General features: G+C 32.2%; 1 protein-coding gene across 1 annotated transcript in view; it reads left to right on the plus strand.

Moving 5' to 3' along the window:
• ADGRB3 (adhesion G protein-coupled receptor B3) overlaps nucleotides 1-15567 on the plus strand; it is a 902542-nt gene that overhangs the window by 725633 nt on the left and 161342 nt on the right. The window contains exon 18 of the mRNA XM_027852945.1: nucleotides 166-268. Coding sequence (XP_027708746.1) covers nucleotides 166-268 — 103 coding nt within the window. The remainder of the gene's footprint in view (nucleotides 1-165; nucleotides 269-15567) is intronic.

Consider the following 15567-nt stretch of genomic DNA (forward strand, 5'->3'; position numbering starts at 1 on the left):
AAAAAAAACTTTGTAAAATTTTGCATTTAAAAACATGTTTTCTTATATGTAATAGACCATGCTTCAGTAGGCCTAATTCTTGATGAATTTAAAAGCTGTAAAAGATAAATCTCTGATTGCCTATTTCAAATTTTAACATTTGCAATTATTTATCTCTTTGAACAGGTATATCCGATCTGAGAGGTCAATAATCTTAATTAACTTCTGCTTATCTATCATCTCATCAAATATCCTTATACTGGTTGGACAAACTCAGACACATAATAAGGTATGAATGTTGGTTTTTCTAATTCCTTTTTTTGCATTTCTTTAAGTTAGAATCACTCATTTGTCATCCAAACATTAATTGCCACAAAAAAAAGATAAGCAAGAAAATTTGTGTACTTATTTCTGGACTAAAGTATTCCCTATGCCTTCAAAAATGTATCTCCATTGGGTTGTTCTCTCTCAGATGCCCTGTTTTCTGTGGTAAGAGTGTTTTCTAAACACCAAATCAAAGCTCAGGGAGTTCAAAGACCTGAAACATCAAAAGCAAAAATTGTGACTCAGTATACTAATTGTAATAGGATTGCCACTACGTTTTGGTCTTCTTTATTAACATACTGACACTCAAAAGGCAACCATAAATTGCTTAGAAGTTGCATGCTGCTCTCTAAATGAACTCAAGGAAATGTGCCTACAGGGAGTAATAGAAGAATGTCCTAGCTGGGCTGTAACTGTTGTATAGGCACTATTCCAGTTGCAATGCATATTAGACTTTTTAAAAAATTTACTTAAACCAAAGAATTTTAATGTTTGACTGAGATGGTGATTCTTTAACTACAATGTTCTTTCTTGTGGTATTAAGGAACATGGTTGTTGTTATTTTTTAATGTTATTTGTGGGTCATATTCCCCAATACATCAACCCCTTTCTGAACTCCTTTAGAAATCCTCCCCCACTTCCAAACTCAGAAGAGCTTTTCAAAATTAATTTATTTAAACTAGCCGGTTTGAAAGCTTAAGGAACTAATAGTTCCCTACAGTTCTGGGCATCTTGTTTTTTCCTCCTTACCTCTGACTGAGAATTAAGTTAGTTCTTTCATTTTGGAAGTAGAAATTCAATTTTTATTAAATGTTTTGTTATATTGGATAATCACAGTATATTTATCAACCTGAAAATTCTTTTGTGCTTACATTCTCTATATCCTAGACTAAGGGTGATGATATTTTTTTTCCCTATAAGGACTTCTGAAAGGCATAGAGTTCAAGGATCTCTCTATGGCCACATAGTACAAAAGTAATTTTTACTTAGGTTAACAATTTTTGTTATCTTTGGATGGGAGGAGGGGAGAGACATAGAAAAGGCTGCATAACTCACTTGATTTTTAAAAATTAAGAATGGGGGCATTTTAAATTGTATTTAATAAATACAGTAGACATTTTAAAATGTATTCTACTTTTATCATTATGATAAGTTTAACTGAAGAGGACAGATAAATTGAAAAAAGGGAAAGGAAAAAAGTGAAGGAAGAAAGAAAGAAGAAAACAATATTAAAAGGGAGTAATTGGGGCAGAATGCTTGAAAGGTTGGCTTAGAGAAGGTACTGACTGAGTGATTAGTGAATTGCTTATTTCACATTTTGTTTATAGGGTTTGCATTGAGGATGGTCTCATAGCTATCCTTAGAAATGCTAATTAATTGAAAATCACTCTTTAAATGTTCTTTGGCTTAAAACATTCTGAGATTGCACTCTGATTGGAGTAGACTCACTCTGTAGCCCATCCAGGGAAAAATTCTTCAAGTTACAACTACAGTGACCAAATCAGTGATATAATTGGGTCATAGGTCAGGCTGAATCCTTATGGTGGAGATATTTCCTCTCTTGCCTTGGACTGTATTATTCTTTTTATGGATATTTTGGTAAACATGCCTCATTTAGCTAATAAAAATAGCTTACATTTATGTATTACTTTGCCATTACAAAGTACTTCCAAGAACATTATCTCATAGTGATTATCTAAGTTATTCTATGATATAAATAATACAAATATTGCTATTCCCATTTTACAGCTGGCTAACCAAAGTCTCAGGGAAAATAAGTCTGAGTCACAATTCTAGTATGCTGACATAATCTAGAATGGAATTCCTAATGTCTTTAGGTCCCAAGTGCACTGTTCCTTTGGCCACATGCTAAACAGCCTTTCTTCATTTGGACATGTACTTCTAAAACTGGAAAATCTTTGAAAGTTGTTATATCCCATGAAATAGAATAATAGATTTATTCAGATGCTTTTGTTTATTGACATAATTATTTATAGTCTAAATCATGCCTTTATTTTTTTATTGTCTAAAATCTGGGGGGAGGAGAAAAAATGTTGGCTACAATGACTTTCTCTCATTTACTGTGTACTCAGAATTCAGAAGGAATACAATTTTTTATTTTGTGTAGTCCTCATAGGGAAAATAATCAGTCTGGCTTAGAGGAGAAAAAGCTGCCATTGCAGCTAAGAAGCCTTGTGTTCAAATCTTAACTCTGCTGCATACTGGCTATATCACACTAGGCGGATCACTTCTCTTATCATTAACTTGAAAACCCTGAGGTTATAAATTTCTGGGAAAATGTAGACCTCCATTTTGAGAGGAAATTTCCTCATCCAAAAAGAAATTACAGCTTCAGTCGCTATCTCTCAAAGTGAAAGATAGTCCACATCATACAAGTCATTTCAGGAAATGAGGAAAAATTAGGATATGCCTACCAAGACGTTTGTTTTGTTTTGTTGTTAAATTCTTCATTGGATCACTGAATAGTTGGTTCCTTTCATCAGTGGAATTATAGACTAAAATTGTGTTATCCAAATGTCAGCTAGGATTCTGACCAAAAATGTTCACTTTGGTGATAGTAATAATGGTCATTGATGGTCTAGATGGTAGTGATGGTGGTGATGATGAGGATGATAATGATGAGTAAACAAAATTGATCTTCATATACAATGTTCTTTCTATATTGCTACACATCAGAAAAACTTTGCAAGACTACTTAAATATTTTGTAGACAGCCCTTAGAAGATAGATAAATATGAAACACCAAGTTCTCACTTTCATTATCCCTCTTTCCCATGTTTGCATGGGAAGAACTGTGGGAGTTCTCACATGAAATCTATACTTCATGTCATCAATGGAAATTTGCTATATGAAATATGGGCCTGTTTGAACTGGATTGAAGAGTAATAGTTCCATTTAAAAAACAGGAAAGGGAAGAAGAGAAAACATGTCTATGAGAATTATAGAACTAAGGTATGTGCTCCAAGGAAAAATTGAAAAATTACGATAATGATGGATGGCAAATGGATTTTATTTTGGTTGTGCATGAGACTATTGTGCTACTGTGAGAACTTGTCACTGGGTTTAATTTCTTACTCAGTTTTTATTTATTTTAAAACATTCCCCTTAAGAAAAAAGAAATGGAAACTTTAGGGAGTTTGTCAGTGTGCAAGTTCTCTGATTTTGCCTACAAAGAATATCTGAGCTAGCTTACAGTAAAAATTTACATTTGAAATGGATTTATAAAATATTTTGAGCTGTCATTTAAAGATCTTACAATTGTTATTTAATATATTCACCCTTTGGGCTCCTGAGTTTGTAGGCATTTTATTTTTTAGGGCAAAGTAGGTGGGTAGGATGCTAAAATTTCTCATTGAACAAAACCAAAATGTAAGCAAGCCTTAAACTCTCACTTCATTTGCTGATTTTGAGGAAAGTAAGAATTTCAGATATCATTTCCTATATTTATTCCTAAAATAACAGAGTAAAATCAATTATAATACACTTCATTATGTTTTAAACTTTCTTGTAAAGTAGAATTGCACCTTGATCTCCATGAGTATTTAAAAATTTAACTAAAAAGTTTATACATCTTTTAAATATTAACTATATAAAAATTGTACCTTCAAGAAATCAGTCACCTCTTGAGATGCACAAGCTCTTTGTGTTGATATTATTTATGTATATGAGAGGAAGGGTGTGTGGGTGGGTGGATGTTAACTGAACCTGTTGAGTAAAGTCACAATTATTACTAGAAAATTAAAAAGAAAACTGTATAGGAAATGTAGATATTGATGTATTTATACCAATATCCATAAGTGTGAGTACAAAGAAAAAGTAAAAATTGAAGACTAATATTCATACTAGGGGACAGATTCATGGATTAGGTTTCTGTTCATATTTCTCTTATAAATATTAGAAGCTCATTCCTTTAAGAGTTTCTACCTTGAATACAGGATTAAGAACATCAAGTGTTAACTGGTTTAAGCTATGAAATGTTATGTGAGATTCAAACACGCTCCCATTTATTCTCGGACATCAATAGCTTCTATCCTCCATCATCTTGTATAAAATAAAAAAAAATAATAATTAGTCTTGACAATAGACATATAAGTAGAATCTTGATTCATATGCTTCCTGGTTGCTTTTCCCACTGAGGACAGTAGCAAGTGTTATGTAATAAAGTACAACATACATAGATGGAATATACTATGTGTATTATTTATACTGAGACACATCTATTTATATCTTACACTTGTGTATGCATATACATACATATGTACATATACACACATGTATATATGACTATACATATGCATATACATACACACATACATATACATACATATATACATATACACATGTATATATGACTAAATCTATACTGTATGCTTAAAGGAAGTACTGGATATATATGCTATATTTTATGATCCTCGGTGGTAAATCAAATTTAAGTTTATCTACCTCAATTTTTTTCTAGTAATTTATATTTGATATTCTCAAGGTTTAAAAAAAACTCCTTGGATTCTGTCATGTACATGTTTGTTTTCTGTATTGGGACTAGCTTTTTCTGGTTAGAAATCTTTATCAGAGACTATCCTAACTTCACTATGGCAAAACTGAGATATTCTTTATACTTAAAAAGTAAATTTTTACATATTGTTTAATGTAAAATGCATAATTTATTTTTAAAAGAACTGGACGAGAAATAGATGTCAGAATATAACTAAAGAGGAAGAGAGAAAATTTCAAATGCTCCCATTGCTAGAACAATTTTTCTTTAAAGCAAACAAACAAAAGGAAACCATTTATACTTGTTCAAATATTCAGTTTTAGATAATTGGCAGACACTTTCCTCCCTTGGGATATCAAGGAAAGAAATTCTTATTAAAACCTTTAACTTCAAGCACCTTGCTAAAGCCGTAAGATAAATGAGATTTTGTTTGTTTTAAGAAAGTCAATGCTAAAAGAAAGTTGTAGTAGGAAGAATCCTGGTAAGTGATTATGGATCAATAGTATCATGCTTTCATTTAGCTTCAATATTTCATTTCAGTTCAACAAACATTTATCAAGATCTTTGTGTTTGCAACACTAAGCTAATCCCTGGGGAATATAGAAAAATTAGATGATATGATCAAGAGATTCAGAGTTTAAGGAATCTGAAAGCACATCATATTCTATTCCTTCATATTAGAGATGAGGAACTGAGTCCTACAGAGTCTATATGACATGCCCAAGATCATAGAGTGAGAACCTAGCTTTAACTCCAGATCTAACACTATTTCTACTTCACTATCGTGTCTTACCTTCATTGAGCTTACAGTCTGATAGGAGGAATGATAGATACACAAAGAGCTAAAATATAAAATGAAACATGGTAAAGACATCATACAGGGGTGCACAAAGTGCTATGTCATCAAGTAATGGTTCACTCATGAAGGAGATGTTATTTCACAAAAATTAATAAAAATTTAAAAAGGATGAAGAAACCCAGGAAAATTAAAATGTTTTGTTTAGCACTTTTGCTGATGAAGGATACATAAAAGAATGGGTCAATTAATTTACCTTCATTTGCAAACCTCAAAAACTCAGTTAAATGGAAATATGTATCATCCATTAATAAAATGTTGTTACTTATAGGAGATCAAATTAATGATGTGTCAGTTTTATAACTGAAAAAATGTTATTGGGATGACATATTCTATGATTTCCTTGCAATAGTAGACAAATAGATTGATTCACATTATACTTTTTCCTCAAGCTGAAAAAAAATGTTGCCATTATATTAATAATTCAAGGAATAGGCAGAGGAAATCAGTTGTTAAGGGAAATTTTGCCATAATTATATATGTAGAATACTGGGCCATAATTGTATTTAAAACAATTATTCTTTAGGGATTATCTAGTTCAGCCCCCTCATTTTATACCTATGAAAATGATTAAACTAATCCAGAAAGTTAAAATGATTTTCTCAAGGTGAAGCTTGTAGTATAGAGCAAAAAATTATTTTAATTCAGGTTTTCTGATTTCAAATCCAGAACACCTCAAATATAATCCTTCTGAGTTCAAATCCAGAACACCTTCTAAAAAATAATGCCCAAGGTTTTATGTCTGGGTATCATCTTTGCTGATCCTCAAGTCTTTTATTTGGGCTATCAAGGTACAACATGGAGTAGAGCTGCTATTCCCTAATTTGCTTTCTTTTTAAAAGTAGGGTAAGCTTCTCTCCAGAAATCAAAATTAGTTTATTTAAAATGTATGCTAAAGTCTGTAACTGAATTATTTTCTAAGTTTCTCAAGCATCTGAATTATTTACACAATATAGATATCCCTAAGCTGTCAAGCCTGTAAGCCTGATTCATTTTTTCAGCATGGAAAGGACACATTCTACAGATGACACATAGAAAAGCTATTGGAGAGAGCTATGATGCTGGTAGTGATTCTCCCCTTAAGCCAGTCCATTGACATGGTCTTCTTTGCATAGGAGCAATGTAGCTCTCTCCTTTCGTCCTCTTCCTCTCCTCCCAAAAAAATGCAAGGGGGTCATATAAGGACATATTTTGCCGCACAACACCAATCCAAATCCACCCATGATTAGAGATCAATCTTTACAGGACTACAGCGTGAATACAAAATTCAGTTCCACAAATTTTGAGCACCCACTACCTGTAAGGTACTATATCCAATTTAAAAAAAATTTATCAAGTGCCTACTGTGTTCAAGGAGCTATGTTTTGTTAGATAACTAAGAAATGCAAAAATCTGGTCACTGGCCTTAGGGAACTTAAAATGGGGGAAGGGTAAAAAATGAAATCATGTAAATATTGTGTAAAATGAAATAAAATGAATGCATAGCTTAGTGCGACATCCTAAGAAAGCTATGAAAAGATTTATTTAATAGGTTTTCAAAATGAACAAAATATATGTCATGGTTTTTACCTAGGTTCTTTCAAGGAACCATTGTTTTCCATTATGGTTAGCTTTCTCAGCAACCATCTGAAACCAGGCCCAGTTATACCTTTTAATGCTTAAGTAATGAATGTATCCATCTAAAAGGTAAAAGGAGGCATTTAATGGAACCTGATTCTTAGTACTAATAGAGTAATAGCATGAGTGTGTTTTCAGAAGTGAAGAAGAATCCTCTAAGTGTATATATGTACTGTATTTTATCATTTAAAAGCTTTCTCATTTTTCTCCTATGAGTGTTCTAGTGATGTGGAAACAAGATTATGTTGCGTAACTATTTCCATGTTATCTTCGTTCTTTTCTTTTCTGTGCCATCAAGAAAAATGGATGCATTTTATTTGGACTTCATTGCCCAGAGCTATAAATCTTTTGATTATGCTCCAGCTCTGCCTTATTGAGTGCTTTTCCCTTTTCAATAAGGTAATGATTGCTGTTGGACTGATTAATATTTTTCAGGTTTTCTAAATTGTCTTTTTATTTCAGCCTGCTCACATTGCAATACTGTCTCATTTGGCTTCATTAGCAATTGTGTTGTAAATAAAAAGACATTAACCATCTGAGGTAAACAAAATACTATTTACCTATTTTCTCTGCAGAAATTCGGTGGTAAACTCAATTGAAAACAAATGGCAAAAGTGAACTACACAGATGGGAAAGAAGTTAATTATTTTCAATCTTATCTGTTGATCATCTTTAGGATTTAGTTGACTGGTCAGCAAGGATGCCTCAAAGGGAGTTTGTGAGAATTTTGAGAAAGAGGTACATTTTTAAGGAATGCATCCACCTTCAGATACTTGCATTTTACTTTGATGATAATAGAGCTTGCTTAGCAATGCACATCAAGAGAACACTAAATCCCTATGGGTACTATACACAGTAGCTCAGGCAGTGTATTTAGAGCATTTTGTCAATTCTGGCTATGAACTTATTGGTTGTGATTCTGGGGGGCATGCTGTCCCCTGTTCTGAGGCCCTACTTTGTTAAGATTGTACAGAACATTGAGGGTTGGGGCAGGGAGAGTGGGAAAAGAACACTGATTAAAATCTCTTTGGCTGGCAATAAAGGTTAAAATTATTAAAATTTAAGCTTGGTTTTCATAGATGCCTTTATGATGAGAATTAAAAAAAAAACATTCCTACTGGCACTGGCTATGAGATAGAAATCAAAGATGTCACTACCTAGGTAGGGCTAGAGGAAGACTGGTATGCTTTAATTGAAAACAGTACTAATGATGACAAGTGGATACTTATTGTATTTCCTTGTCCAATTTCTCTTAGTATTCTTTATACTGGGCAGTTTCAGAAATGAAGGACACATAGCATTTGAGTCCCTTAGAAGAAATTCTAACTAAAAGGATTGGCTTATCCAAATAGGTGTATTGTCATTAAGAATTTAGTTGTTTGTTTTTCTAAATTGGGGGTGGGGTGGGAGAGAATAATTATGTCCAGCAAAGTGTAAAAACACAAAGATTCAATAGCTCTGAAATAATACAATATAAATTTCTAATCATAATAGATATGCTGGAACTCACGCCATCTCACATAAAGAATTAGACAAGGCACAAAATTACCTCTCTCTTAAATGCTATGCTCTGTTAAAGAAAAGACTATTCAAACATAGAAGGTGACACATAAAGCAAAGTTATTGCACAGTCTCTTTATTATTCTTCTTATCCCTTAAGTAATGGACATTTTCCAAAATTCAGTCCCCAGACTTTTCTCTTCTTGACGAAGTATTCTACTCCACTGGCTTCATCTATTTCCTCTATGAAGACAACTCTGAAATCTCAGTGTTCCTAATGAGAGGCACAGTGCCTGGCATATAGTAGGCACTTAATAAATGCTTGTTAATGTATTGATAAAATGGACTAGTCAGTGTTCTCCCAATCTTGTTCTGCTTTGTCCTGCTTCTATGCTCTTGACTATACTATCTCTTACATGTGGCTTTCCACCTCCAACAATCATTTTTTAAAGACCTAATATGTGCCAGGCACTATGCTATGCTGGTCTTAAAAATACAAGCAAATAAGAAAGGCTCTTATTTTTAAGCATGACTTCCTCAATGAAGCCTTCTTTAATCTTTCTGGCTAAGACTGTGCCCTCTTTCCTTGTCCTTTTCAGATGACCCTATTTCATGTCTTTAAAATTCTCTTTACTAGACTGTAGAGAAATGGAATTATGTCCTTTTTCATCTTATTATCTCCATGCCTAGCATTATGCCTTACACATAGTGTACAATAAATGTCTGTTGAAACAAATTGAACTGAATTTAATTGAAATGCTATTGTAGCAAATCTTATCATTATTTTAGGAGTCTACAGTCTAGAAAGGTAGGGCACAAATTAGATAGAACTTGATTTTTTTAAAAAAATTCATTTAATTTTTTAAAATTCATCAAAAGCTTTTGAGTGTGAGCTATGTGCAAGGTGCTTTACTAACTCTAAATTTAGTGGGTTTTGCTATATCACTTAATCTTCCCTTACCTCAGTTTTGTCATATATTAAATATTGTATATTTATATGTAACCAGAATGAAGTTGTGAAGATTACTATTTTACCTTTTTTCTCTCTCAAGAGAAAGGCACAAAATAATAAGGAGAAAAAATCAGACAAAAACAGAAATAATATGTAATTTTTAATTCACTTAGTAAAGAGAATAAGTCTATAAATTAATGCATGATTTCACTTCCAAGTAGACAAGATTCAATAAAAAAGCAGATTCCACAAGAATAATACTTTTTAAGTAACATATATCATATGTCTTCAATGAATAATCTTAGTAGGGCCAAATTTATCAGCTCTTCTGTTGCATTTCCTTAATGCTCCCTTCTATGCCTGTGTTCAAGAACATATGATTAGTTTCAACCTTCAATGGACCCCATGAAGATCATTTTTATGGTTTTTTTCATTTTTGCTTTTTCCTCCTCTCTATTTGTAATTCCTTCTTAGGGTCCAGTCCAACAGTTATCCCACATCTGGAATATCAATAGGATCAGGCACCAAAAAAACAAACAAACAAACAAGCACTGTTGAGTAAAAATTAAAAAATGAAAAACTATAAAACTGGACTAATTTTTTTCAATGTTGTAACTTCTCACTCATTTTTAGGTATAGCAATAAAAAAGAACATAAAATAAATTAAACAGAAGCAAAGAAAACTTTTTATTCAATTTTGGACATTTCAAAGAATCTATTAATTTAAATTTTGTTTTCTAAGTAGGCTGTTGCTTTTTTAGAGATCATGTACACCATACATCAGATGTATTTCATATCTTCTTTTTCATGAGTTGACTGAAAACCTGTCATTTATTGTATAGTAAACCAAATAGTACAAGAAAGGCTTTGGGCAAAAATATGTCATGTCTGTGAGGTTTCGTGTTATAAAATCAATCAACCAGCAAATCATTATTTTTTCCTCAAAACTCTCCCCTCTTCCTAATTTTCCAAATGTTGTTGAAGGCACCACCATGCTCTCAGTTAACCAGGCCTTACCTCTGTACCATCTTTGACTTCCCACTGACAGCAACCATACATATTCAATCTGTTGCTGAATCTTGTCACCTCTACTTTCACAACTCCTTTCCTATATGTCTTGTAATCTGTACTCATACAATGATCATTAGCCTTCCTCAATTTTTGCCTAAGCTATTGAAATAGCATTCTAATTGTTCTCCTTGCTTCAGTACTCTTCCTCATCCAGTTCAATATCCTCTTGGATTGCAAAGTGATTTACCCAAAGCACAGATCTTACTGTGCCATATCCCCACTACCTTCTAAATCCTGCCCCCACTCCATAAACTCTAATGGCTTTCCATTACACACAGGATGAATATAAGGTCCTCTGGCATTAAATCTCTTCACAACCTGGATGCTTTCAGTCATCTTACACTTTATTCCCTTCTGCATATTCTATAATTCAGCTACACTGGTCTATTTGCTTTTCCTCTGCTTGAAGTCCATGCTTTTACACTGCCTATGCTAAGAATGTTCTCCCTCCTCAACCTTAATGCTAAGCTTCCTTGGCTTCCTTCAGAAATCAGATGAAGTCCCACCTTCTACAGAAAGCCTTACCAGCCCCTTTCCTCCCCCTGATGCTAGTATTTTCCTCTCTGAGATTACCTTCTATTTACTCTGTGTATATATCTATATCTATATCTATATCTATATAAATATAGATATAGATATAGATATAGATATAGATATTTGTGTGTACATAGTTATTTACATGTGATCTCCTCTGGGAGAATGTGAGCTCTCTGAGGACAGGGAGAGTGTTTCTACCTTTCTTTGTATCCACAGTGCTTTGCATGATGCCTGGCATGTAGTATACATTTGATTGGTGCTTTGTGACTGACCAATTTATTAAATATTTGCTATGTGCCACACACTGAGTTAGGTACTGAGGATACAAAATGAGAAAATACCTTCCCAAAAGGAGCTTACATTCTGTCGCTGATCCTTAATCAAACTTCATTGCTTTAAAAAAAATTGACTTAGGAGATATATAAGGAATAGATTATTTACCATAAATACATTACTTTTCTTCAGGCATGTTTAATTTCTTGTAGGGAATAGAAGTTAAAAAAAATTAGCACAGATTTATCTTTTTTTTTTTCCTGCTGCTAAATCTGTGCCAACCTAACAAAGACTGACTGCTTGGCTTCCCTTTTTTAAAATTTCTGTTGCTAATAGTTACTTCTAGAAAGTTCTTTCTATGTAAAATTTATTTCCTTTGATTAATTTATTTCACCATACGATCATAGAACATTAGTTCTAGAAGAGAATTTAAAGATTATCTAGCCTAGGAGTTCTTAAATTTTTGTGTGTGTCATGGACTTCTTTAGAATTTGGATGAAATCTACAGGCCCCCCTCAGAATATGTTTCGTTGCCTACCTTCATAATTGACAGAAATGGTGAATTTCATTTAGAAGTTAATAAAAAGAAATATATGTTTTCCCATTTTAGTTCACAGACTCCCCAAAATCTGTTAACAAACCAGTTGGTTTTTAAATGTGGACCCCAGGTTAAGAGCCTCTGATCAAGCCAAAACCTCACATTTTAAGTATAAGAAAACAACAGAAGCCCAGAGAAGTAAAATGACTTGCCTAAGGTCACACAGCAAGTAAATATCAGAACCAAAATTCATAGTTTTATTCCATGTCTAGTGCTCTTTCCACTATACCACACTTCCAAGGAAACCCAGATGGTATTAACAAGTGAGCATTTGAAGGTTTGCTCTCTTATTTTCTACCAATATTTAGTGATGCTATCCTGCTGAGCTAAAGATAGGAATCATTCTGATGATTATGATTTAGAATCAACCTAAACTATATTTTGGAATATTATCTACTTGTGAATAGACCAAAATTTATCCTCAGTTCTATATACAACTCTGATGTTCATTTGCTTGGGGTTACTTTTTGTTATTGTCTCTACTTTCTTTTAAAATGTCATAAAATGAAATGTTAAAACTGATCCTAACTATAGTTGGCTTTTCTTCATGAGCTTGGCTAGGAAACTTCAGAACTGCACAGGGAGACATGGTTTGGGATTTTGTTTTTTTTTTTGTTGTTGTTGTTTTTCCTCTCTTGGTAATAAAAAAGGTTTCAAGTTGTTAAAATGATAGAATTACAAAAATATCACAAGGTCGTCTTGCAAAAGTTTTATAAGTTTAAAAAGCAGATAGAAAATATTTCTTGATATTTTATCTAAATCAAAGTTCATATCTAGTATAAACAATTGGAAGAAAGTGAAAATAAGTTTGACTCAGAACATGAGTTCAATGACTGTTGAAAACAGCTCATATTTGTGGAAAAGATTCTAATTTTGATTCTTAAGTCTATTCTAAAATCATGAGATACAGATGAATTATATTCAACTAAGTCATTTTAGCTTTCTCTCTCTGGAGTCTCTATACAGTTAACCTGAACTATACAAATGAAACAGTCTAAATGTGATAAATATGCATATATAACCTAAAACAAAATTAACTTTAAAGCCACTGATTACAGTAAAACAGCACTGCAGACATTTAAGAAATGTTCTAAACCTCTGTCTTCTGTTACATAGCATGTATTTCAGTTAGTATGATTGAATTTGTCAACATGGCATTTACAAGTGTCTCTGGAAGGCAAATGATCAGTGTCAGTAATGGGTAAGAGGTAGATTTGGCAATACTAATGTAGACAAGAATGGGATGTATACATTCTATCAAAGAGATGGTGTCAATAAAATTCTTTCTGTTAGTGGCCATCATAACAGGCCAAACCTGAGTACTGCTAACATCTCTTTCCATTTCAATGAACATGCCCCATACCTTTATCATTAATGTGTGTGCTCTGCAAATATACTTTTCCCACCTAAAGGCACAAGAGACTAATTATTGCATTTTTTACTCCAATAAAATATATTATTTCATTGATTTTTAAGTCTATTCTTTGAGTGGAAAAACATTTCATGAACCTATAAGCAGCACATTTTACAAATTAAATATCAGTCAAAAAGTAATTGCTTGTTGTAAGGAAAATGTCAGATTTTTTAAAGCTAGAAGACACGTGATTTTTTTTCAAAAATGCTTTTAAAATTTCTTATATTTTAAAAAGAAAGTTAAAATTAGCCCAGTCTTGAAAAAATTGGGAGCACAAATCTATTATTTCTTAAAAGGAAAAGATAAAATATAAAGTGTATATCCAAATAATATAACAATTCAAAAATTTCATATTTAAGTGTTATTTCCATATTGCTATAGTTTTAACTTCTTAATATTACAAGCAGACCTAGTATATATTTTATCAAGTCAGTGAGACTATTTTTTATGAGCAAGTCATGAAAACCTAATTAGTGAATCTCTGTGGCTCAGGCTAACTCCCAGGCAAAATAATAGTCTATTTCTCCAATGGAAGAAGAAAAAAATGCTTTTAAAACAAAACAAAAATGTGAAGAATCGAATTTAAACCATGTAGTCCTAACTTTGGGGCAAAATTCATGGGAGCATTTTTATCCTACCAAAAACAAAATCTTTAATGGGACCCAACATTCTTCCTTATTATATTAGTTAGTTTTACATTGATTTTTACTGTAGATTCAGCATATTATTCATTACCTTTGTCTTAAAGAATCAGAGGGTCATGCATTTCCCTTCCTTGTTTTAGATCTTAATTCCATATTATCTGGCGGAATCAATTAATTGGTCCTTAGGTATTGTAATTACATTTTAAAAATTCTAGGACTTGAACATTTGAAGAAGGAAATTTATTTTGGCATTGTTTTCCTTTCCTTTTGTCAGTGTTCCTTTTGGCCTTGCCAATATTAAGACATTTCCATCTCAAGGATTTTTCTTACTTGATGGGTAGAAATGGTTCTGTATTTCAACTACTTCATTCATTTATTAATTTAATAAGTATTTGTTGAGCACCTATGTGCAATGTATTTTTATAGTCAATGAAGAAAACAAAAATTAAATCCAATCTCTGACTTCAAAGAGATTAAATTCTAGTATATTATGTATTTAAAAATTTATTATCATTTATTAAAATATGTTATTTCTTTGTGATTCCTTAAAAATCATTTTCCCATTTTTTAAAAAAATCTCACCAAGTAAAATATTAATCACCAAGCAATTGCCCATTGCTACATGGTAATGGTAGGTTTTTTTTCAAGAGAGAAGAAATATAACTTTTCAGAAAAGGCTTTAAAAATATTTACATTGCTTAAAAGAGAAAGTTGAAGTTAACCTATTCCTGGGCAAAATTCTCTTGGAATTGAGTTTCTTGTTATAGGAAAAGGAAAAGATATATGTGTGTGTGTGTGTGTGTGTGTGTGTGTGTATTACAAACAGAAACACATATTAATTGTTACCATTGGAAACAGTTCTGGATAAATTGTGTATTAGCAAATCAGTGGGGCATTTAAAGGAGGAAGATTATTTTTTAAAATCATCTTTTATGTTGTTTGCCAAAAATAATAGCAATTTTGTCATTTTAATTAACTGGAAGTATTCTTAGAATATATCTGATTATTTATAAAATAATTATTTTAAAATGTTAACATTAGAGCTAATTGTAATTATTGATTATCTTTTTTCCCATAAGAGCTCTTCTGAGGTATCAAACGAAGCTAGGTTACGACATTTTTCAAAGTCACTACTTTTGCTGCTACAAAAAGAATGAAACATTTGCCTTCATAGGTAGATCAGCAGGCAGATTTGGTCTGGCATGTTTTAAAATATGATTGATTCTGTATTAGCAAAACTTGTTTAAAATAGTATTAATATCATGTCATCTGAGCCTTTTGAGGTCTTT

This window comes from Vombatus ursinus, unplaced genomic scaffold (assembly GCF_900497805.2).
Source record: "Vombatus ursinus unplaced genomic scaffold, bare-nosed wombat genome assembly UNPS02009835.1, whole genome shotgun sequence".
Taxonomy (NCBI): Eukaryota; Metazoa; Chordata; class Mammalia; order Diprotodontia; family Vombatidae; genus Vombatus; species Vombatus ursinus.